Source organism: Larimichthys crocea, chromosome XVII (assembly GCF_000972845.2).
Source record: "Larimichthys crocea isolate SSNF chromosome XVII, L_crocea_2.0, whole genome shotgun sequence".
NCBI lineage: Eukaryota > Metazoa > Chordata > Actinopteri > Sciaenidae > Larimichthys > Larimichthys crocea.
Genome location: NC_040027.1, coordinates 17,260,293 through 17,284,948, shown reverse-complemented (window position 1 = coordinate 17,284,948; position 24,656 = coordinate 17,260,293). Strand labels below are relative to the sequence as shown.

Sequence of the window (24,656 nt, the reverse complement as noted above, 5' to 3'; positions counted from 1 at the left end):
CTGGATACCGTTTGCGTCACCCTCCCTTTTCAAGCATAAAGGATAGACTATAGAGTGGCTGTGAAAAAATACAGAAAACGTCCTTTTGGTTTGTCCTTGCTGGGCTACTGTAGAAACATCGTGGTTTAACATGGCGGACTCTGTGGAAGAGGACCTGCTCTCTCTGTAGAGGTTCCAGGGTATTATTAAGATAATAAACACATACTGATTATTATTTTCAGGTTAATATACATAAATGAAAACATAGTTATGCAGATTACATTCAATTTCTGGCAATAGATCTCCTGAAATGTTACATACTGGACCTTTAATACACTGTTTTTATGACACATTACCGTTTTTATTCCTGTTTATACACATCGGGTCAATTGTGGTTTAATTTTCACTGTGATATGTTCGGAAGAGATTGATCAATAAATGTTTTATCAAGAATAAATCACATTGTCACAATCATTTCATGAGAAGAAGTAAAAATATTTTATTCCAACTATATGACCAACAGTGTATAATTTAAACAGGTGAGTTATGTAGAAATTTAGACTCAGTACTATTGTCATGAATGGGGAAATAAGCTATAGAGAACTAACTAAATGTTTGTCAGACTAGGCTGTAAACATTTCTCTCTGCTGTGAAGCTGGACATCCCAACATGGGGACTCCTAACATGGAGATTGACTCGTTTTTTGTAGCCAGCCTCAAGTGGCCGTTTGAGGAAGTGCAGTTTTTTGGTACTTTCACATTGGCTTCACTTCACAGCCACAAAGGTTCCATAAAAACCTAGACACCGGACCTTTAATGTCTATAAATGTGCACGCTATGTGTGCCTGAATTAAAGTCAGCACTGTCCTGACATAATGTTTTTAATAAGGTTCATTCAAGTTTAATAACTTGTCCATACTGCCAAATAGCCATACATATATTTATACTGATAATTCTGTTTACACTGTGCCATATTGCCACACGGATGTCTTTTTAGCTTGTATATATTTTTAGATTTGTATATTTTTATTTTATATGTCATGTTTATGCTGTTTGAACGGGATATGAGGGAAACGAAATTTCAATACTCTGCATGTCCTGTACACAGGGGCGCCGTATAGGGGGGAAAAGTTAGGACAATTACAAGGGCCCACGACTGACAGGGGCCCCAAAAAATAGGTAAACACCAGTATAAAATTATTAAACCAACATCATTGAGTATATATATATTTCAAATATAATAATGAAATGAATTATCTCTTTGTTTTAACGTGTTTTGGGCAGTAAAAGTTAAATAAAAAATGGCCTTTAGTACATTTTTACGGTGTCTTTTAATCTTGCATCAAATAGTGAACTGCACTGCAGACTGTATGCATGTACAAATCACCAGCAGTACATATTGTGCTAGTACTAGTATTGAACTACAAGACACAAAACTGCTGCTTAGAGTTATGTAAAGCTTTTGATGGGATAGTTAGGTCCTAGACATGTGGTGACAAGCAGAGGGGGCCCAATTTGATTTTTTGTCATGGGGCCCAAATTTATTGCTTGTAGCAGCATTGACAATAAAGTTAAATATTAAATCTAATATGTTTTACAGGCTTGAACAGTTTTTGAGTAATTTTTTTTATTTTTTTTTTATTCTGTGAAGTCATCTCAGCTCGGATTAAAATAGAAGTTATAAATATATAATGTTACGATCCAACTGTGTATAAAAATATATCCGAAGATGAGTCGTGATGTTAACTACGCTCTCACGCGCCGTAGGACGGGGTGATGTGTGTGCTCGTGCTCGGGTTGCTGCTTGGCCCACGCGCTGAGCTCACGGGTCCCGTCGGTTAGTGACGTCTGTGTCCCCTCCGCTACCAGTGGCCCCCTGCCATATATATTCATGCCGGGCAAGATGGCGGCGATACGGACGAGGTGTTATTGCCAGTGGACATAAACAGGCGTTTTATTCAAAATACAAACCCGACACGGAGGCGTTTACACCCTCGGCCGTGCTGCGTGTGTATTTACCGGGCGACGAGCGTCGACGTGTTTTTTATCTCGCGCGTTTTCAACGTTTATTTTCCCAACAAGATGTTCACGTTGTAGCTCGCTCGCTAACAGAGAGCAGTCGCTAGCTAAGCTATCTATCACAGCGGAGAATGGGAGAAAAGCTGGAGCTCAAGCTCAAATCGCCGGTTGGAGCAGAACCCGCTGGCTACCCGTGGCCGTTACCAGTATACGTAAGTGTTTACACCTTTTTATTTGAAAAACTAAGCGGGCACACGTTTTTGTAAAAAAAAAAAAAAAAAAAAGCTTTTTTTGTTTTTTTTGTTTTTGTCTTTTGTTAGCTGTCTCTTTAGCTAACGTTGGGGCTAGCTCAAAAAAAAAAAAAAAAAAAAAAAAAAGCGGCGGCACACACACACACACACACACACACACACACACACACACACACACACACACACGCTCGTCCGTCCGTCCGTCCTGGAGAATCAGGTCACACCGGTCAGGATGGTGACAGACACCGAGCATTTATTCAGTTTGTCTTACACCCCCTGTGCTAACATGTGACAGTAACAAAGAGACTACAGCACATTTAAGTAACTAACATACTTGACAGCCACTGTGAAGAGCGTCCGGCAGCATGTCTTTGTAATTTACTTTTTGTAGTGACCTAAATGTTGCCTACCTGAGTAGGTTATACCTGCCCTCCTCTGCTCAGGTCCACCATTTGATACAGTAAACAATCACACGGGACACATACCGATGTAGAGATTGTGTACAAGACGTGGGTGTATGAACTTGAGGTCTTTTGTGCCTTTTTTTTTTATGTATCGTATTCCTCGAGTGCTTTTCTGTGTTATGAGATCTCATGACATCCTTATGATGATAGAGGCTTGACTGACTGTCTGTTGTTTGGTTAAGTTTTCAAATGATCACACATGCATGTGAGTGTCTGTCAGTGTCTCTATCAGTGATAGCCAAGCTTTTTCTAGAAATAACTAATTTTCCCTGTAGTTGTATTTCCATGTAGCATGCTGTCAGAAAACGTCAGCGGGCGATTGAAGTTGACTCATTGAAGAGAAACGGAAAGGGAAGCGGTTGCATGTTGTGTGTACTTTTTCAATGGTGTGTGTGTGTAGTGAACTTAAACTGAGTTTCTCATTTATCGTAATTTTAACATCTATCTATCCACCCACACTCTGTACTCTAGTCTGTCTTGTCCTGTAATTTCAGCACCATCACTTAGTTTGTTTATCTCATCACCGCAATGTGACCCGAATGAGTTTCAAGTCACTGAGTCAGAGTTACTTGTTGATGTAATCAGCTGCTGCTGCTCCTCTCTCAGGCTTTAGCCGACCGAGTTGACCCTCCCTTTTTTACACCAGGACGGAGCCTGATAACACTCAAACACTCACTCCACCCTCCTGGATTCATTGCCCCCGTCCATTTCCTTATGTTATGGTCTGCGAGGATAAACACAAGAGCAAGCATGCGAGGAATGTTGGATACCGTTGATCTCTGTGTTTAGCTATTTATACTGGGACTAGCTGTCATGTATTGAATTAGAAACAGCTGATGGTCCTGCATGTGGAGTTCTGCAATATGGAGCCTATTCATACAGCGCTCTCCTCCTGTTTTTGAAATGGGAAAGACTTCCTCTCTCCTCTCCCCCCTCCTCTCATGTCCATATGGTCAACTCAACAGGGAAGGGAGTCTTGAAGAGACTGCTCCTATTCACAAATGTTATATTAATAGAGTTTTTAAAAAAAAAACACATGCCAGTGTCTGTCTGCATGTTGTGTTTTTTCCAGTCACGTTCAGTGATGAGTTTTTACCCTGGTTGAATCGCTTGCTCCACTCCATGTAGATTCATTCTTCACCCCCACAGAGCATTAAGATTGCTTATCTCACCCACAGAGCATGAACACAGAGCTGTCAGTGTTTTGACACACGCACACAACATGGCTGTTGTTGCAGTGTAAGGCGTGCGGCTCTAATCCAGCATCCCGAATGAAGCCTGTAAAAATACTCTCTTTCTTCTGCTCCGCGTTTCTCCCCGTCTCTCACTGAATCCCCACATCTGTGCATCTATAAATGCTTCCATATGAAGAGTACCTCTGGTGGCGTGCAGCTCTTTGTCCATCTGGTTCTGGGTGTGTGTGTACTAACCAGGCCCTACATAGCATTTAAAAGACACATTCTTCCTCAAGTATTGCTGAGCGTCTTTGTTTTGGTGCTTACCTGTGTGCTTCACCTATTATTAACAATTACTGTAATTACTGTAGTGAACTGTGCATGGCGCTTAAATGGGGAAAACAAAAGCAGCCATCAGATGTGCAGTCGTGCTTTTGAGTGCACAGTGTTTGCAGGTCAGTTGAATTGCAGTGTCATCAACATGTGTTGTGCTTCTCTGTGGAGATAAATAACCATGTCAGGACAGCTCCTCTGGACACTTTTTTTGCAACTCTTCTGAGCTCAAAACACAGATGAGATAAGCTTACACCGGTTTCTTGTTTTAGAGACTGACGTCCTGTTAGAGAGATGTTTGTGTGTCACGGTAAGCAGGCGTAGAGTAGTACAAGTTTGTGAGTGTCACGCCTGCCTTAGTCACTTGTTCGCGTGGGCTAATGAGGTATACGTAGTGGAGCACAGGGTGTAGCGTAAAAACCCCTACACCCACGATGCGTCACGCTGATGTCAGGAGAGATTGACTGAGAAGGTGGTGTAAGAGAGGAGGAGTCGAACATGCGTCAGTAATACCCACAGTGGGGAGAGAGGAGGGTCTCCTGTTCTTTTTGTCTGACTCTCGCTTTCAGACAGTGTTTATTTTTAGCAGCAGCTCTGTGCTGGTGTTGCTGTGTGCCGTCTTTGTGCGAGCAGGTGACCTCCCCCTTTTTCAGCATCTCATTCGCTCGCTCACACGGCCTCTTTCATACCCTCGCACACCTTGTATACCTTTCCCTATTTAGCGAGAAAGCAGTGTGTCTGATCTGTTTGTGCTTGTGAGGGGGTTTGCAGCTCGAGGTGCACGGTAGCAACACTGCTAACAGCTTTCTTTTATAATATAGCTGTAACCGGAACATTGTGCTGACAGAAATAGTAGGAGGTTTCCTGTGTTACCATGCATATTTGAGTGCGTGCGCACGACATGTTTGAGCTTTGGCGGAAGTTTGCGTAGTAGTGGCGGGTAGTATTGAGCGGGAAGCCGGGAGCTCCAGGCTGTGAGCTGTTAGCTGCTGTGCCAGGCCTCAAACAGCTGACAAATACCAGGCTTCCCCTCCTCTCTCCGGCCCCCTTCGCTCTCTCTTCAGTTTCGAGCTCTTCTCGCTTTCAGTTTTCTTTCCGTTTTACCCTCTGATTTCTCCTCCTCTCTTTACTTTCCCTCTTTTCTTTGCCTCCACCAGAGGCTCTCCTTGGCAATGCGCTGGAGCAGGAGACAGAAAGTGGGTCAGTGGGTCAGCTCAGGCAACAGGCTCAGGCTGGCTGCGCTCTGGGTGTAACTTGAGTCCTATTACTCCCACAGAGCTTCTCAGCACACTCCATCTAAGATTACTAACTATAGATGCCCTGCATGGGATCAATATAATTTATCTTGAGCTTTTTTTTCTAGATTAAAGTGCATTTTTAACCAGATTATTCTAAATTGGCTTTCTCCGACATGGCTTGGAACGGTCTGATTAAACTGACTCATGATGCACACTTTTACATTTTAATCTTTAATTGCTTAATGCTTTAATTGATTAAAGAAGATTAGAGCTACTCCAGATGAAATTAATCTTTAAATTAAACCAACAAAGAAGCAGGTTTAATTTCCGATTAATGCTACCTGACAATAGAGACACATAGAGACACGCAGATAACATGATTGAAATCTGGACATTACATTTTACAATTACAAAGAAAGTTGCAGATTATTTTTCTACTGGAGCCCAAACTTGTATTATTACTTGCATAGAGAAGGAAGTCTGTGATCCGTTATCGCCAAGTCCTTTTCACTTAAAATTTATAGGTTATAGGTCATCGCAACAACGCCTCACTCCTCCTTAAACCCAAACACACATAAACACCATTCAAGGAGGTACTTTGACACGTTACTAGCCCCGACTTTATGCTCTATTTCAGTGGTTCTCAAACTGTTTACCACCTCAGAAAATATTGGGCTCTCCAAGTATTTGGAGGGTCCAAGTAGGATTATTTGTGCTGAACATAACCGCTGTGAAACAGTCAGAAAATAAACTCTTTATATCTCTGATTAACTGGCTTTATCGAGGCCGGCGCTCACTCACTCTCACTCTCTCTCTCTCTCACTCTCTCTGTCTCACTGTCTCTCTCAAACACTCGGGACGCAAACCAAATTAAACTTCTTCGTGTCACTTTTTTTGGCAGCATAAACTGCGAACCAGACACAGATTTAGAAGCTCTCCAAAATGTTTAACCGAAACTAATGTTGGATAGAGAAAGCTAAAGGTCCCATATTTTACACTTTTCTGGTGTTTTATTTGAAGTTTGTACCAAGCGTCAAGATTGTAAACTGGCTTTATAGTTGAGACTGTTCTAGGTTAAAGCACGGTTTGATTTGTCTGATTTAGACATTGACAACTCGAAATTTTTATTTTTTCCTTGTGGATTTTGCACCATGCCAAGGTACTCAGAAAGCTGCTTTCCTAAGCAAATAAATATATTTTTTAAAAGATTCTTTGAGTTAAATAGTCTTTAACATGTCGAATTATTTAACGCATACAATGTCAACCAATTCTAGTTGACAGAGCTGCTTCGTCTTTCTTCTTCTCACTCTGCTGAATAAACTTTGCAGTAACTATGTTGCCACAAGCATTTTTTTTCAGACTTATATGCCACAGGAAAAACAGTTTTCATATCTGCTCATATCCGATAACAAAAGCCAGTACTGGTTGGGCTTCAGCACATCAGACAGTATAAAAGACCATAGCAGAGAGTTTAATAGACTGTTTGCTTGGTTAAGAGTCTGCTCCATTCAGATTGTATAGTATGTGTTGTAAACATCAACAGAGTTCCTGCGTTGTCTATAAACAGCATTTACTGACAGTCGGTCTGTTACGTCTGTCAGATGTCAATAAGAAGATGAATCAGACATGCTAGTCATTGCACTGTGGTGACATGAAGTTATTTCAGTATGTTTTTAATTAGTGTATACTTTTACATTAACCTCTACTCACCATTAATTACATGGTATAGATATCCAGAAAATGGCTTTACAAATACGTCTTGGTTGGCTTATAACATGATGATACGATACTCCGGCTATCACATGTATTTCTTCTTATTCGGGACATTATTGTGATGGATTTTACACTAATACTTGTATTTTAGAAATGCTTCAAATTGCAAAGTTAGATTTACAGACTGTTTTGGATTTTACACACTTACAGTTTATTACATACACCCACATTAAATCAATGCAGTGCAATAAAACAGTTCTGCAGTAAATCCGACTGTCATGAACACTATAATGTTCAGTTTTAGCTGAGACGGCGATGATTAAACTTTATGGTCGTTTTGGAGGCAGAACTTTGTGTTGCTGTTGATTTTAATGGGTCACACTGAGACGTGTTTAATATTTTGCCTCCCCTCTTTGTTTTCAGGATAAACATCACGATGCTGCTCACGAAATCATTGAGACCATTCGGTACGTGACCTTCTCTCTCTCTCTCTGACTCAACTTTCACACGTACTCCCCCTTATTTACACATACAGTAAGTGACTGTGTCAGGTGTGTGATCTCATGACACATTTATGCGTGCGCTTTCTCTAGGTGGGTGTGTGAGGAGATCCCAGACCTCAAACTGGCAATGGAAAACTACGTACTCATTGACTACGACACCAAGAGGTGAGCCAAGGGTCATGACGAAATCTGTTTGTGTCACTGACGTTGAAAATTCCCAAATCTTTGAAGATTAGGACACAGTGAGTGTCAGCACTTTCATCCGGCTAACTGCTGATCGAACAGCGTGCCTGTGCATCTAAATAGAAGAGTTTGTTTCTAATTTAAAAATAGAATTGAAGTCAGTGGTGTGTCAGTAGTAATAAATATTTTTGCCTTTGCTCTGAGAAGTTTCATCTCCCTTTCATGAAAATGATGATATTGTGTTTGTGTGTTCTTCTTACAGCTTCGAGAGTATGCAGAGGCTTTGTGACAAGTACAACAGGGCCATCGACAGCATTCACCAGCTGGTGAGTTGTTACGCGTGCAGGTTTCCTAGTCCTGTGACGATGAAGGGAATGTAACTAAAAGTGAACAGTACTGTAAGGGTTTATACAGGCAGAATCTGGCACTGCTGTGAAAACGCAGGTTCATCCATTCATCTGAGTGGAGTCGTCCGCAGCATCCTGTGGCAGAGAAGTTGACCCGGATCTAACTTTTGGGAAAACGCAGCCCTTTGATGCTCTACCTGTTGTGTTCTGAGTTTGTTTATTTCATGAACCCAGCGTCTAAATCTGTCTGGCTCGCAATTTAAGCTGCAAAATAGTGACACGAAGAAGTTGGACTTGTGTGTGCGTCCGATGGATTGAGAGAGCTTTGGTATAGAGACATAGACAGTGAATGACAGTGATAGCACGGCGGCATCGTTATTACCTGATTAGTTCACAGCGGTGAACAGACACACCCACCTCAGCCCCACACACCACCGCACAACTCTGCGACGATTCACTGCAGCACCAGTTTCTCTCTGAATGTACCTTAAGCACATTTTTACCCAGCAATTCAGTTCGTTACATTCGTTAAAATTGTTCATTTTCCAATTTCTATTTGCTAAACATGGTGGGTGGCACCAATAGAGCCCACTCCATTCAGCCCCGTTTCTTCGCTACACCTCTATTGAGGCTCCAAGCAGTCTGAACCGATAGTAAAATGTGCTGTTAAAGCACTGCAGACCACTGATTGGTCAGAGAGAACTGGAGCAACCAAAGTCATCTGCACTCACTCACTCACTCACTCCCTCTCCTGTGTTGTTCAGCAGTCTTTTGTCTCGTTTCCTGCAGCCTTTTCTCAAACAGAACTCGTCTTCTTGCAATAAACAACCACATACAGAGAATAAAAATATTCTGCATTGCTTTCGTAGAGTAGTGTTGCTTCACCTAATGTTTAACGACTGTGTGGTTAGCCCAGAAGCCTCACTAACAACCCCTTTGTTTCAGAATATTGTCTGTGAGTCTCTTCCAGTGTTCCTTTAACTCTGTGTCACACAACCTAATGCTGTCTTACGAGACTAAAGTTCAGTATATGTATTTATAATTAATAATGTTTGCTTTGTTATCAACCAATAGCTTGCAATAGCTATCTGGTCCAAAACACAAATTTATAGATTTTTCAATAAAACATCAGCTGCTTTCTTTTGTCTTTGTCTTTGAAAGACCAGCACAGCTTGCAGATATCTGCACACTCATGTATCGGGCCTTGATTTTTGTGTCTTTAAACATATAATCCCTATTTACAGTGGAAGGGGACCACCCAGCCCATGAAGCTGAACAAGCGTCCTTCCAACGGGCTGCTGAGACACATTCTGCAGCAGGTGTACAACCACTCGGTGACAGACCCGGAGAAGCTGAACAACTATGAGCCTTTCTCCCCTGAGGTGTACGGAGAGACCTCTTTTGACCTGGTGTCTCAGATCATCGACGAGATGGAAATGATGGAAGATGACACTTTTGTTGACCTCGGCAGTGGTTAGTCTGCTGTTATTTTGGGACGGTTTCAGGAAGAATTAATCCAACACAGCTTTTACATAACACCACTTCTGTCATACAAAGCCAAATGACACTGAGTAGAGAAACGGGTGAAATCACTCAATAGTTTATCCCCAAACCTTTAAAATATATTGTTGATAGCAGTGGGAACAGTTCTTGGTAAACAAATATTTGGTTGAATTGATTTTTTTTAAAGAACAATGGTGTTTAGAGAAGTAGGAGTAGGACAGTGTGCCAGTGTAGGTGGAAGAGATAAAAATGGTTTTCAACATAATCGTGTAGGTGTGGCTAAATGTTTGTTTTGACATGAACCTATTGTCTCTTATTTGCAGGAGTGGGGCAGGTAGTGCTGCAGGTTGCAGCAGCAACCAACTGTAAACACTACTACGGCGTAGAGAAAGCAGACATTCCAGCTACCTATGCAGAGGTAACTACGTTAACATCTCGTAAGACCAGAGGGCTTTTCCAGAAAGGAGAGAGAGTGTTGTCTGACACAACAGTGCTGTGTCGAAAATCACAGCTTCCTCAGTCATGGTGTGATTGCCACTACAGGCTGCTCTGGCAAACACACAGTAGTCTTGCAAAAGAGTTTTTCCGAAGTGGATTTCCCGGTTCACGTTTCATGTTGTCATCCTTACCCTGTAGCAACACACCTGCACAAGCACGGACCCTTGCGCTGTGCCAAGGTGCTATTTTTAGTCTAAATGTGTCCTGACCTCAGTTAATCTAACCAGCTGCAAATAAACTCAAAAGCTCAGGGTTGGTACTGTCATCATCATAGTAAAAGACGCAGGCCTTCGGTAATGCTGAGGGCAGCAGCTTTTTCTGCAAACCCTCAACACAATATCCAAATTTCACAGAAGGGCTGTTGTTAAATCACTAATCCTCCTTTCTGGAACTGACTCTGAAACGCATCCTCTCATAAACACTTTTATCATATTTTCGTTTGGATATTAATAATCACGTTCTATCTTTCAGACCATGGATAAAGAGTTTAAAAAATGGATGAAATGGTATGGGAAGAAACATGGGGAGTACACAGTAAGTTGACTCTTGGTGTGGGAATATTGGGAGTTCTGCAGAGCCCCATGTATTCAGGATTTTTACCCTGACTCTGCTCTGTTTCTTTCAGCTGGAGAGAGGTGACTTTCTGTCTGAAGAATGGAAAGAAAGGATCGCCAACACAAGGTGGTATACCAAACCGGGCAACCGTAACATTTTCCATTTATTTCCAACAAGAACATTTACAAGCTGAATTTATACATCGAGGGAATAGAAAAATAGAAGCTGTTGTATATTGTAACGCAGTTGTAATATGTGGCATATGAAAGGTTCAGTCCTGTAATAAATACTATCATTAGGAAACTTATCGAGACTGTGTTTACTGTGTAGGTGTGAAGAGCATCATATGCATGACTTTATTAAACATGTCATCAGAACTTTGTTAAAACAGATTCCTCTCTCCAAACTTGATCTTTAAGGTAATTTTTTTTTACACTGAGAAAAGGAGTTCTAAAATGTTTCTTTCTTTGTCTGTCTTGCAGTATTATTTTTGTGAATAACTTTGCCTTTGGTCCAGAAGTAGATCACCAGCTGAAGGAGCGCTTTGCAAACATGAAGGAAGGTTAGTATTCTTTAGCTAACCGCTAAATTGTTTTTGTGGTGACTCTCTTGTGGCTAAGCAGCCAGCGTGATCCCAAAAAGAGCCACAGGATATTAACTTTGAAGTGCAGACACACACACACACACACACGCTTTACGTTGTAGTAACTTAAAACATAGATGGATTTTGCCAATATAATAATGACAGTGCATCCTGTCAACCATAGGAGCAGATAATAAAAACTGGGTTGATTTGAGGCTGTTCTGAAAAATTCTGGAAAGTACTGTAGTTACACATGTGAATTTAGGGAGTTAACTTGAAAGTTAATTAATTTTGAAGTTAACTCCCTAAATTCTGTCAAGACTCACTTTACTTTTTATTTAACCAGGAAAGGTCCTATTTAAAGAAAAGAGACTAAAAAACTCTTTTCCAAGAGAGTCCTGGCCAAGAAAAGAAAACACACAGTATTACAACATATCGTAATAAAAATGAATAAATAAATAAAAGTGCAGTACAAGCCATGAATTCAACAATAACAGTTTAAGAAACAAGACCCTAACGCTTCTGTCTCCAAGTCTTTCAACACATTTCACTGGTCCTTTAATCTCCACACTGTGCCATGTGTTAATTTGTCATTTAAAATTAAATTAACTGACTTGCATGGTAGAGTAGTTGGTTGATGAGCTGCAAAATAGCATTTCCTTATGACAACCAGTGATGCGTGGGTTGATCCAAATGGCGGGCGCCTGCGGTCACGAGTCACCAAACAATATTTTTAATGATATTCGGGTCGCGGTCGGTCTGGTCGTTTGAAATAAAGATGCGAGCAAAGTTTTGTAATTTATGTAGTAGACAAAATTTTCTTTATTGGCTGAATAACTGGCGCGAAGATGCCTCGAGCTCTACAGGAGGTAGAGAAAGTATAGACTACTTTTTAAAATGCGGGTCAGGAAGCGGGTTGGGTACAGTATATCACAATTATTTTCTGCGGTCCGAGTTCGGGCGGGTTAGTTTAAAACGTCGGTCGGTGCAGGTCGATCAAACATGGACCCGCGCATCACTGATGACAACAGACTACAACTTTTTAGTTTGTGTTGGTCACACTGGGAGTGAGACCTTAGCTTAATGAAAATAATATTTATTCAGCTGTTCTCATGGGTGATTAAAATAACAGCTAATGGTATCCATTAGCGTGTGTGTGACCTTTGACCTCACAGTCCCACTACACCACTTGACTCTCAGTTTTGACAATATGATGAATGATGAATTAGGGAAGTGATTGTGTTTCATGAGCCATAAGAGCTACTCTATGTGTCCACTGTACAGCATCGAGAATTTATCAGAAGAAAATGTTTTTATTGATTTTTGTGTGTTTGTTGTTTGTTTTTTTACTTTCAGGTGGGAAAATTGTATCCTCCAAACCTTTTGCACCTTTAAATTTTAGAATAAACAGTCGAAACTTGAGTGGTAAGTACCACAATTAGTGGAAAATCAGATTTCAATGTCCCATGCTTCCTTTGATTTGGATATGACACGTGTTTTTCCTCCTCTGTCCCACAGATATTGGCACAATAATGCGTGTGGTGGAGCTTTCTCCACTCAGGGGCTCTGTGTCCTGGACTGGAAAGCCAGTTTCCTACTACCTGCATACCATAGACCGCACCATAGTAAGTGCTGAAGCTCTTGGAAGGAGAACCGAAATTCAGAGAGCAGAATTTTCTATTAGACGACAAGCAGCACAAACACTTTATTCATTGGAGACACAGAGTAACCTCAACTCGAGAGATGGGCTGCCATAATAACAGCTGTTATTGCCTTAATGAGTAGTCAGTCCCAGGAGTAAACAGTCTGAGACGGGTTATACAGGGTAACACATGTGCATTAGATAACACTGATATGTGTCACTCTGGTAATTGGTTAAAGTAATCCATGGTTAACAGTGGGAGTCCCAGTGAGAGCTGGCAGCCTGCCCAAAAAGTGCGAGTGATGATCATTGTTCTGTGTTATCGCCTGATGTAGATGTGACTGCGCTTTAATTTGTGGCACATTTCTACCCAAGGATGGATAGTGTGACTTCTTAGAACGAGAACACAATAGAAATACGGTACATGTCCAAATATATGGACATGGTTATATTGTTTGTACCTTGTAGAGGATGTATTTTGATAGTTAAATGAGAAAAAGGCAAATCAACTCCAAAAATGTCTAAAGGTGTTTTGTTATACATATGTATATATTAATTATATTCCCAGAACAGGCCACAAAGTGCAAAATTAACCATGAACGACACTGTTTACTTGAAATCTTGAGATAATGAGACAAATTATTATTTAATGTTATTTAATAGTTAAGAAAGGCACGCACACTAGAGTTTTGTAAAACGTGAATTGCATTCAAAATCATGTTTCTGCAATCATGTGTGGAATAAAGCATGATTGTTTGAACTTAAAAATCATGAAAATAATCTAATATTTTTTTTGTCTTTCAGCTTGAAAACTATTTTGCTAGTCTCAAAAATCCTAAACTCAGGGTAAGTCACTTCCTCTGCACTGACAGAGTGACTGTACTCACTATATTTTCTGTATCAGACACTTAAATTTGTTCTTTTTATATCAGGAAGAGCAAGAGGCAGCTAGACGACGTCAGCAGAAGGATACGAAGGACAGTAAAAGCAATAGCACCACGCCTACGAAACCTAAAGAACAAAACAAGGTAGGACATTGGAAGCATTGCATGGGACCAAGTCGATGTAAATGAAATGTAAATCAACTCTCTGTGCTCTGAACGTGTGTGTGTGTGTTTGTCGTATTACAGCAGGACTCTTGTGGTGAGGAAGAGCGTCCTAGCTTGGTGACAGTGGTCAAGCCCTCTGCCAAACCCCGAAGAGCCCGACTCCTGTCCAAAGGTCGCAAGTTGAACAACAAGAAACGTGGTCGACCCAAGAAAGCCGCCCCGGCCGCTGAGAAGAAAAACAAGAAGAACCAGAGCGCTTTGGATCTGCTGCACGCCAAGACCCTTTCTGCAGCACCCCCTCAGGGTCAGAGGGCCAGCAGACACACACACCCTCACATAAATGCTAGATATTACTTCATAACAGTTCACATTTGATTGATACATATGCTTCTTGTGTGTACAGATGCATACAGGCCACCTCAGAGTCCCTTCTACCAGCTACCTCCCAAGGTCCAGCACTATCCCTCTAGTCAACTGCTGTTGAGCCCGACTCCTCCTGGTCTGCAACAACTGTTAGGTGAGCTGATGAAGACTTCTCTGTCGTGCTCAAAGTTCTTGTCAAGTTGTACATATTATACCAGACGCTCAAGTCTGTACACAAAATAAGGTTCTTAATTCAAACGGGTGGTTTTAGTGTTACAAATAAGCTTTAATATGTATTTGATCACTATGAAAACTCCAAGGAATAGTGTGCTGTTGAGTTGTATATTAAGAAGAGCAGAATTTACAAATGAGAGGTCAGATAACACTCACTGAATTGAATTGGATTTGTTCTTGCGTATGACTACATGTTAGTCTTTTTCTACATTTCCCCAACTACGTAACAAAGAATACATCTTCTATTTTTGCTCTCTGGTTCCCGCTGTGCCTCCATTCCACATCTTTCTTACAGATAACATCAAAGTTCAATACCTCCAGTTTATGTCCCACATGAAGACTCCTCAGTACCGCTCCAACCTGCAGCAGCTTTTAGAACAGGAGAAGGTAATCATTGATTACAAACAGTACTTTTGATTTGCTACTATGACTGTTTTCTTTAAGCTACCACATCATGATTTACTCAATTTACTACAGTATCGTGCCAGCATATTCTTTGCATTTCTTTTGCCTAACCTCTCACCTGCATGTTCTTGTTTGTCTTTCCGTCTCCAGCAAAAACACAGGGACCTGTCAGGGCAAGCAGAGCAGCTCCACTCTGTCTGTCAGTCACACAAGGACAAGATCAAAGGTCTCTTTCAGACCAAACTAGATGAGGTGGGAACAGCTGCTTTATTGCTCTCTAGATCACACAATATCACCACAAACCATCACATATTAACACCCAGAGATAGGCAGCTTCTGTTTTTTGTATGAATTTTGAGTGTTTAAATACAGCTATTTAATCTACCTGAATATCATGTATCCCATTTGTACATGAATGTGGTTTGAACAGACTTTAATGTGAGCGAGGGAGAGCAGACGTTGGGGTTTTTCCTGCGGCGTTGTGTTGTAGTTTGCATTAATTACACTCCTCGAGTTGAAGCTTCAAGCCTGCTGCACCCGAGACACACACACAGCATCCTTGTTGGGTGTGGTTAGACAATTGCTGTGTTCAATGGATTTTTACATACATCCCTTGTGTCAGATTACACTTTGTATACACTTCTACATTATGCAGCAAAGTGAGAGCTTCAGCCACTGGAGGTCAGCAAAGAGAGGATGTTCACTGATGTTAAATAACTCTTGAGGTATTATATGCTTGTAGCTGATTTATGACACTGTGTATCCCCATCTCTGTGTGTGGTGATCAGCTGGGAGTGAAAGCCTTGACTGTGGAGGACCTGCTGCAGGCCCAGAAGGAGATATCAGCTCACAATCGTCAACTGAAAGAGCAGACTAAGCAGCTTGAGAGAGACATGGCCTTGCTGAGAGACCACAGCCTGCTACTGGTGAGGTCTAGCTACTATGTTGTTGTAACCTCCACCCTGTTACTACAGCATCATCCCCAGTGGATTACACCTGTTCTGCTGCTCTGCATTTGTGTAATGGTGGTTGAAGCCCTAGTTCAGCTCAAGTTTGCCTCTCAGATTTGCACTTGAAGCCAGTGTTAAATCGATTTTCACTTTGCGAGAGCAAGAAAAAACAAATGACAGCAAGTGTGTGTTTGTTTTCAGCTGAAGTCTCGATGTGAGGAGCTGAAGCTCGACTGGGGCTCTTTGTGTCTTGAGAGTTTGTTGAAGGAGAAACAAGCGCTACGCAGACAAATCTCTGAGAAACAGAGACACTGTTTGGAGCTACAGGTAAGTACATAGTCCTCCTCCTCAATTTGATGGATTAATTTCCACACGGTTATATCTCTTCCACCTTGTGTACACTCCTCCACACTTGCTGAGTTCTTTGGCCTCTTCCTGCATCCTGCCGCCCCCTTTCATCCGTCCAAATGGCTCTTCAGAGATATTCAAAGGAATTAGCCTTGTCACCCAAACTATGAATATAATGTAGCTTGCAGGAACAACTGATAAATTACTGTCACAAACATTTTCCTGGACATTTCATTGCTGTACAGTGCCTGTTTCTTAGTGTAACGGCTCCCCCTGGTGTCTGTTTGCAGATCAGCATTGTGGAGCTGGAGAAAAGTCAAAGGCAGCAAGAGCTGCTTCAGCTCAAGTCCTACAGCCCCTGTGAGGGTTCCCCATACAGGAAGAGCCTGGAATCGCGCTCTTCCACAGACATGGACTCCTCTAAGCATGGCCTGTCGTCAGCCCCAGCCCTCAACGGTGTCAGCCCAGAGCTGTCTGTCAACGGCACCAGCTCACCCTGTTTTGACCGGGCCAACACCAAGGGCGAGCTTCTTTCTCGCTACTTGCCCATCTCCCCGGACCACGAGATTGTACCTGCCACCCCTGATGCCCGTCAGAGGCAGCAAAGTTCCTCGTATGCTCTTCCAGATTACACGCGCTTCTCCCCTGCCAAGATTGCCTTGCGGAGGCATCTTAACCAGGACCCTACTGCCTCTGCTCACTTGAGAGGTCCACTGACCGCACACAGGTTGGTGGGCAATAAAATAAAAACTTATATCTGAGGCAACACACAGCTAACTAGTTACAGCTGAAATTTGACTGTTTTTATTTGTCTTTTTCAGGGAATTGGGTGGTGTTAACTCACCACTTGGAGCCAAACAAAACTGCCCCTCTCCGAATGCATCTGATGCCCAGAATACTCCTAAAAGTTCTGAGAGGGTAAATTTGTAACTTCTTTCTCTGTGTGCACTTGCTCCCCTGCAGTATTTGTCTCTCTCACTCTGAACACACATTCATTTTCCCTTTGCCTCTCTCATACAGGGCGGTAAGGAGAGGAGCCCCTCTGTTCAGGGTGACAACAGCATTACGAGCCTTCCAATAAGTATCCCTTTGAGCACTGTCCACCCAAGTAAACTACCAGTCAGCATCCCTCTGGCCAGTGTGGTGCTGCCCAGTCGTGCTGAGAGACTGGTGAGTAGTTCATAACAGTACATAAATGCAGTACTACATTAGGAGCGTGCTCCAAATTTAACGCTCACTTGTGAAGAGTCGTGTTAGAACAGATTACGGTCGTTTCACCTGGATACTCACTGATTAAAATGATCATTAATATGTTTCTTTTAATCAGATTTAGATTATTTCTTTGGATTATGTTATGATATGCTATTTATTCATGATTTCAGAGAAGTACTCCCAGTCCTGTGTTTCAGGCAGGTCAGACCAACGGTAAGAGTTACACTTTATCCACACTTGTTATATTCACTATTTTCACCATCTGATCATGATCTGTAGACGATTTCTGATAAACTTTGTTAAGTTTGTATTCCTCTGCATCCTTATCTGGTCTCTGTTTAGGATATTCAGGGCTGATGAATGGAGGTCCCCACCCTGAGGACCATAACGGTGCTTCTTCATCACCTCCTCCACACAGCAACACTCTTTTGACAGGACCAATGGGCCGTGGAGGTCCCATCCAGAGCCCCCCACTGAGCACTGGAGGGGTGCTCCAGTATGCAGATGGACCGCCGAGAATTCTTCCAGAAGACGGACAGGATCACCAGGGAGGTGAATCCGACACGGAGCCCCAGGACAGTGATCTGCGGAGGAGAATCTTCTTCTCGTCCTCCTCCTCTTCGTCATCGTCTTCCTCTTCGTCAGGTAGCGGAGGCAGCGTGGCCGGGGGATCACGCCTCCACCATCACACCGGCAACTCAGCCAAGCAGGGATACCACAGTAACCATGGAAACCACCACCACCAGTCCCCCGGCACACAGCACACTCACCCGCCCATGCACACGTCGTCATCACACTCCTCTCACAGCCTTGGCTCTCAAGAGGGACGCAAGCGGGGGAGAAGGAAGCGCAGCTCTGCGATGGCTGTCACAGCCAGCGGATCCCCAAAGAGGAGGTCATTCCCCGGGCTCAGCTCCAACAACCACTCCTCAGGATCGCCACTCAACATTAACTCCATGGTGAGTCACGAAAAGCACGAAACCTGGCACCTGATACAGGAAACCAGGAAAGTATAACGCATTGCAAACTGGAAACTTCCAAATTAAAATCATGAGTTTATTAACTTCTTCGTCTTTGGTCCATTTACACACAGATCCCTCTGTGGGTGAATCAGTGAGACTGCTATCATGTTACTCATCCTGTTTTTATTGCCCAGTGGAGGTAATCTGAATGTTCTTTGTCCCAACAGGTGAACAACATAAACCAGCCTCTGGAGATTTCTGCCATTTCCTCCCCAGAACAATCAAGCCGAAGCCCAAATGGGCCGGACCTGGACCAGCCTCCCATCTTGAAGAGAGAGCGCCCCCTTGAGCTCAACGGCACAGGTCGCTACTCCTCAGCCCCCAGCTCTGATGACGAGGACTCAGGATACCCTGCAGACAGCAGGTAATATAGTTGTAATAATGTGAAGATAGGAGTAACAACAGTGAGTTTGCAGATCTTCACTCCAGCTGCAGGCTATTTTTTCATCTTTCTGAAATCTTTGATTGTTTGTTGAGTATCCAGGTGACCAGTTCCAAATTTTTACTAAAAAAAAAATGATTTGTCGTCTCAACTCTGTTTTAGAGTCAATCATTTTGTTGCCATGTGTGCTTTTTTTGATTGTTCATTGATCTTTTTCTCTAGAATTGAAAGAAAAATTGCCACTATATCTTTGGAGAGCCGAGATGGACCTGGTAGACTTGGGGATAGTGAAAGAGGTAAGAAAAGAAAATGTGACTTGTTAAAATATAAACTTTCACTTTTTTTTCTTTGACGCCAACATGTATTTCATTTTTCTAGGCAGGAAATCTGGTACTAGCAGTGGCAACAGCACAGGCAGTGAGGCCTCCTCATCCTCGTCCTTGTCCTCTACCAGCAAGTGGAAATCCACCTTTTCACCCATTTCTGATCCCAAGCAACCCAACTCTGACCTGAGACAGGGGGGTTCTCCATTCGGCATGGGGGGGTCAAGCCGGGGCACAGACTCAGACTCTGACCACAAACAACAGCATCAACAGGTTAGGAAAGGGAGTGACGGAGAGTCGTCCAGCTACATGACCACCAACCCCTTCCTCAGTCAGGAGGCAGGGACCCGGGGTGGAGGCGGCAGTGCCGGTGCCCAAGGAGGCGGCGGTTCAGACCAACGCCAGGCTCTCCAGAAGCAGAAGACCCCTCGCGACTGGGAGATGAAGACGAGCAGCAGCCTGGCCAGTCAGAACCTCTTCATATCTGCCGCCGCCAGCAGTGGAGGAGGCATACTGAGCGGGAAGGTGGGAGGCAGTCCTGTAGCAGTTTCCTCAACCACAGGAGCATCTGTGGGACAGTACCTGGGCTCTCAGTTCCCACTTGGAGGGACCTCAGTCTTACAGTCTTTGTTCGGGGCCCAGACAGGCGGATCCACGGTGAGTGGGACCCCGCGGCTCGTCAATGGACACTCTGCCCTGGGAAGCTTCTCCAGTGCTGGGCTGGCAGGGGGAGCGGCTGGAGGTGAGCATCACTAAACTGATCATGTAAAGTTTTACCTGGGATCACTGAAACAGCCTAGAAGGGAGGTCGTAGTCTTAGTCTGGGGGTCGTCTTGATAAAGAATAGCGTGAGTCCGAGGGCCAGGTAAGTGGAGGTCCAATGCTGCTGTCTCTCTGTCCGCCTCGCTGACAGTTTGACTGACTGACTGACTCTGTGTGCTGCCTCGCTTTGACACGGACTGTCTGCTTGAGCGCTGCAGTTGGAAACACCCTTGGAAAATGTAAAAAAATCTGAACCAATGATTCGTCTTAAATCTGTGATTGACTGTGAATTATGAACATGTTTTATAGAGCTATTACATCATTACATTGTCATTTTCTGTGGGTGTATCTCTTTGATTTGTATGTCAGAGTCATTTCACGTGTGAGCAAACATGAACCTGAATCCTAAATTGGCCGGTGACTGTCACAGTGGACTGACTCTGTTTGCTTTCTGTGTGCTTGTCGAAGACTCGCTTGCCGCTATGCACAACCTGGCTCAGTCCTTGCTTCTCTCTTTGTCCCCCTCTCTCTCGCTCTCTTTGCCACTTGTGTCCGTTCTCTCTTCCCTCTGTCTCCACTCTCTCGCCCTCCCCCCTCCCTCCATTTCTGCTGTATGATTTGCAGGTATATTTCACCACGTGGTTCCCACAGTGTCCTCCCATCAGTTTGGGGCGACGCTGCCCGCCTCTGGAGGCCTCAGCTCTCTGCTCAGTCTCTCCTCCTCTTCCTCTACCTCCTCCCAAACCCAGCATCACACCACTCCCCAACCAGCCTCCACGCGCCTGGCCTCCGTGTCCTCACCTCTGCCCCACTCCCTGTCCCAGGCCCAGCACAGCCGCATCCAGTCAGTCCTGCATAGCCCTTCTCCTCCCACGCTCTCCCTGCCCCCACCTCCACCCCTGCACAGCGCTCCCTCCTCGTCCTCGACACCCACGCACTCTGATGCCCCGACATCCTCTCGATCTGACTCCCTCCACTCCTCCCGTCTGTCCCACTCCTCTCTTCACCACCAGAGAGCACAGTCATCCCTCTCTCTCTCCATCTCCTCCTCCACCTCTGCCTCCTCTGCTTCTGTCTCTGCTGCCGCAGCTGCTTCCCTCTCCTCCTCTTCCTCCTCGTCCCCCTCCTCTCTGTCAACCTCCTCGTCTCGTCCATTCGCAGTGCACTACTCCCCACGGCTGCCCCCTCCACCACCGGCCAGCAGCTCAGGTGGTGGCGGGAGCATGTGGAGGACTCAGGGCATGCATGGTACCTACACCAGCTCCCAGCTCCCTGGCTCCCGACCTAGATAGGGTTTGGGGGTTAGGGGAAGCAGTTAGGGGGGAATGGGGTGGAGAGGGGAAGGGCGAAGGGCAATCAGGGTGGAAAGGGGGAGCGAATGAGAGAGAGAGACTGGTAGGGAGTGAGAGATACAGGATAGCTGTTTTCTCTGAGCTCCCACGAGCTGTTGTTCTGATTGAACAAGGTAAGTCAATTCTTGCATTTAAAGTATAAAAAACATGCCAGATGACAGGATGTAACAATGTTTTGGTTTACTTTATTTCTGCCTTCACCTGCTGTAAAATCACTCATGACGTCTCTCTTTGTGTCTTCTTCTTTGGTGTTGCAGGTAATTGATGAAAACTACCTCAACATTAAATAAACTATGCAAATGTCCAGGTGTGGACCAAGGCACTCTCCTCACTCACTGGTGCTTCAAAACGTCTGCACTACCCAACCGCCTCCAAGACCGGCTTCTGTACTGGGATCACACACACACACACACGCAAATACACACACACACACAAATACACAAAGCAAATACACAAAGCACCACTATGGTCACCTTGAGCAGAATTCACAGGTACTGGTCACGTTCATGTGTGGAGTGTTGAAATATTGTTAAAATATAGAAATCAGTACCGGCTGCTGTCCAGCACTGAACGAGCGGAATCATCCAAGATGTCTGATTTAACATTGAGGTGCTCAGTAGTTTGATATTTTGTTATTTTGTCTGTCTTCGTCATCATCATCAAAGCAACCAGTGCTCAGCAGACATTTTTATTAATTTAACAACAGATCGAAGCACACAGTCCACCTTTTTTTAAGCTGAATGTCATCAAGAGTCACGTTCCCTCCAAAGTTTCACATCACAGACAAACACACACAGACCAGTTCACTGAACTCTGCTCAGTTGTCATGCAGTTCGCCTCTCTGCACGTGTGCTCTCTTATCTCTGTTTTCTTCCTTCAGTGAAATCCAATATTTGTTGCAACAGAGTTAAAAAAAGAAAAAAAGAAACAAGATGAGGAACTTTTGGTCTAACTTCACACTGGATAGTAAGATACAGTTACTCGTGCAGCAGAAGATGTACAAGTCCTGGCTGGTTTGTTGACACCCCTTAAACTCTGGTTATGTTGATGATTTACGATATTTTTATATTTAAGAAAATAAAAAGTGACAAAAGTTGTACAAAAATTGTAAAATGCTCTTCTGTCTGTGCCTGTTTGGCACACAAAACTAATATTTCCTCTCTCTCTTTTTTTTTCTTTTTTTGCTACTAACTGGCTCAAAACCAATTCAGTTCACATTATGAGTGATTAAAATAATTCTTCAGGTGTGCTTCAGTATTTCTCTTCTAATATCAGATATTTAACATATCAATGAAAGTATGTGTTTACTTAAAATTAGCTTTTTGTGACAGTCATCAGACGTATGTAATGTTCTCTAAACGAAGCGGACTGAAGAATGAAGTTCGAATACGCGACAATGTTCCGAGTAGTGAATTAGCAACATTTCAAGGGGTGCCAATAATGCTGAGCAGAGCTGAGTACATTTTCATTAAAAAAAAAACAAAAACAAAAAAAGACCCCATGAAATTAATTTAATGAGATGGTGCTCTCTGTAGACGCTCTTTAGTAGAAGAGTCGTGGCTACGCTGTTTAGTGCTTTAGTGAAGCTCAATCCAGGTGTAAACGAAATACAGATTAAACTCCTTTTTGTATTTATTAACATTTTTCTTCTTCAAGTCAAATTTGGGTAAAAATCACACTACCATGTGAGACCGCAGCAGGAATTTTTAACTCTTCTTAAGCTAAACATATTCATATTTATCTCTGCTGTTGGGACGTGCAGGTTTAAGCAAACGTTTAGGACTCACATGTGGTCACACACTCATGCATGCAAATCCTCACACACACACTTCACACTGAGAAAAACAGTTAACCATAACCACAACAAACTACTGGACTCTCTTCACACCTTTTTGTTTGCTTTTTTTTAATAATTATTATTATTATTGTGTAATTTTTTGTAAACAATGTTTGTACTGTGAATGTGATCCATTCTCTGACTGTAAAGTTGTGTATAATTTAGATTATTATATTTATGCCGTCAGTCTCTCCATTTGCTTCTTTTCTTTTTTTTTTCTTTTTGTTTTGTTTTGTTTTGTTTTTTTTTAAATCCTGAAATGTGTTGACATGGTAGAATGCAATAGTGTGTGTACTTGACTCACAGTCTGAAAACAATGGTGCTACCTTTGGACTGTACCTGATCTTATTTATTCTATAGTGAAAACATCAAAACAAATCGAATACTTGGTGCTGTACACAGGGACATTTGTAAAGCCTCTTTTTTTTTTTTTTGGCATTTCCTTTCTCATATTTAATATGTTATTTGTCTTTAAATGCCTAGTGTACAACTGTAGACACCACCTTTTTTTTTTTCTTTTTTTTAACGATAAAACTACTCCAGCCACAGCTGGCTCAGAGTAAACAGGTATGAGGACCTCTGTTCATGTTTCTCACGCCATAGATTTAAACATAAGTCGGCACGCTTTGCTCTCAAAAGCGAGCTGATTATCTGTTAGTGAACAAGACACACTGTTTTTGTACATAACTTTTTGTTTCTTCCTCGTTTGTCTCTCCATCATGAATAGAAAGGTATATAAAAATGTATCTATATACAGTCTATATATATATATATATATGAATGAATATATATATATTATATAAGTGAATAGAGGTGTTTTTGGTGCTGCATTGTGACCTTAAACTCTTAAAGCCTGTTAAACAGGAGGCTTGAAGCCAAGGAGAGTGAAGCGTCGCCACACACAGAGGGTGCCTAACAACATGGCGACACAACAACACCACACATACACACACACAAACACACACCACAGAAGTAGGAACTCAAAATGCTGTGTGTTCTCCAACACGAGCAAAGGTGCTGTGGCTTGAACACGACTATTCCAGCACTATTAACTGTCTTCACTCTTATCCGACGTTTTCACACGTCTCTTTGTTTCTTTTCTTTTTGTTTACCGACCCAGATTCTGCAGGAAAAAAAAAATGGTGCTTCTGTTTCCAAACAAAGTCAGATTTTATAAGGTGCATACGAAAAACTTACGTGTCGACCTCTTACACACACTGTTTAAGATGTCTTACTGTCAAGGCCGATCCTTGTAATGTGAGCATTATTGTGTAATTGCAAAGACATGCTGATGTAAAAACACTTGTGTTTGGGTGTATGTGTGCATCACTTGGTTAGGAGTGAGAGCAGCCAAGCTTCCTTTTTTTTCTCTGACAGTGGGAATACACTTAAGCTCAGTTTGTGTGTGCGTGCGTGTGCGTGCGTGTGTTTG

At 42.9% G+C, this 24,656-nt stretch overlaps 1 protein-coding gene across 2 annotated transcripts; it reads left to right on the top strand.

Annotated features, from left to right (window-relative positions):
- The first annotated feature begins 1,747 nt into the window (after positions 1–1,747).
- dot1l (DOT1-like histone H3K79 methyltransferase) lies at positions 1,748–23,878 on the top strand. 2 transcript variants are annotated; one of them, XM_019270262.2, is made up of 29 exons: positions 1,748–2,209; positions 7,595–7,638; positions 7,765–7,839; positions 8,120–8,183; positions 9,449–9,677; positions 10,031–10,125; positions 10,677–10,739; positions 10,831–10,886; positions 11,243–11,322; positions 12,700–12,768; positions 12,862–12,968; positions 13,790–13,831; positions 13,918–14,013; positions 14,116–14,338; positions 14,438–14,551; positions 14,927–15,018; positions 15,187–15,288; positions 15,825–15,962; positions 16,188–16,313; positions 16,625–17,061; positions 17,156–17,252; positions 17,355–17,504; positions 17,717–17,759; positions 17,889–18,505; positions 18,736–18,932; positions 19,173–19,246; positions 19,329–20,015; positions 20,660–21,500; positions 21,645–23,878. In XM_019270262.2, the coding sequence occupies exons 1-28, from the start codon at positions 2,129–2,131 to the stop codon at positions 21,325–21,327; spliced, it is 4,866 nt and encodes a 1,621-aa protein (XP_019125807.1). In that variant the 5' UTR covers positions 1,748–2,128; the 3' UTR covers positions 21,328–21,500; positions 21,645–23,878. The 2 variants fall into 2 exon arrangements, with proteins under 2 accessions (XP_019125807.1, XP_019125808.1); XM_019270263.2 differs by lacking the exon at positions 20,660–21,500 and having other exon boundaries at positions 1,751–2,209.
- The last annotated feature ends 778 nt before the right edge of the window (positions 23,879–24,656 follow it).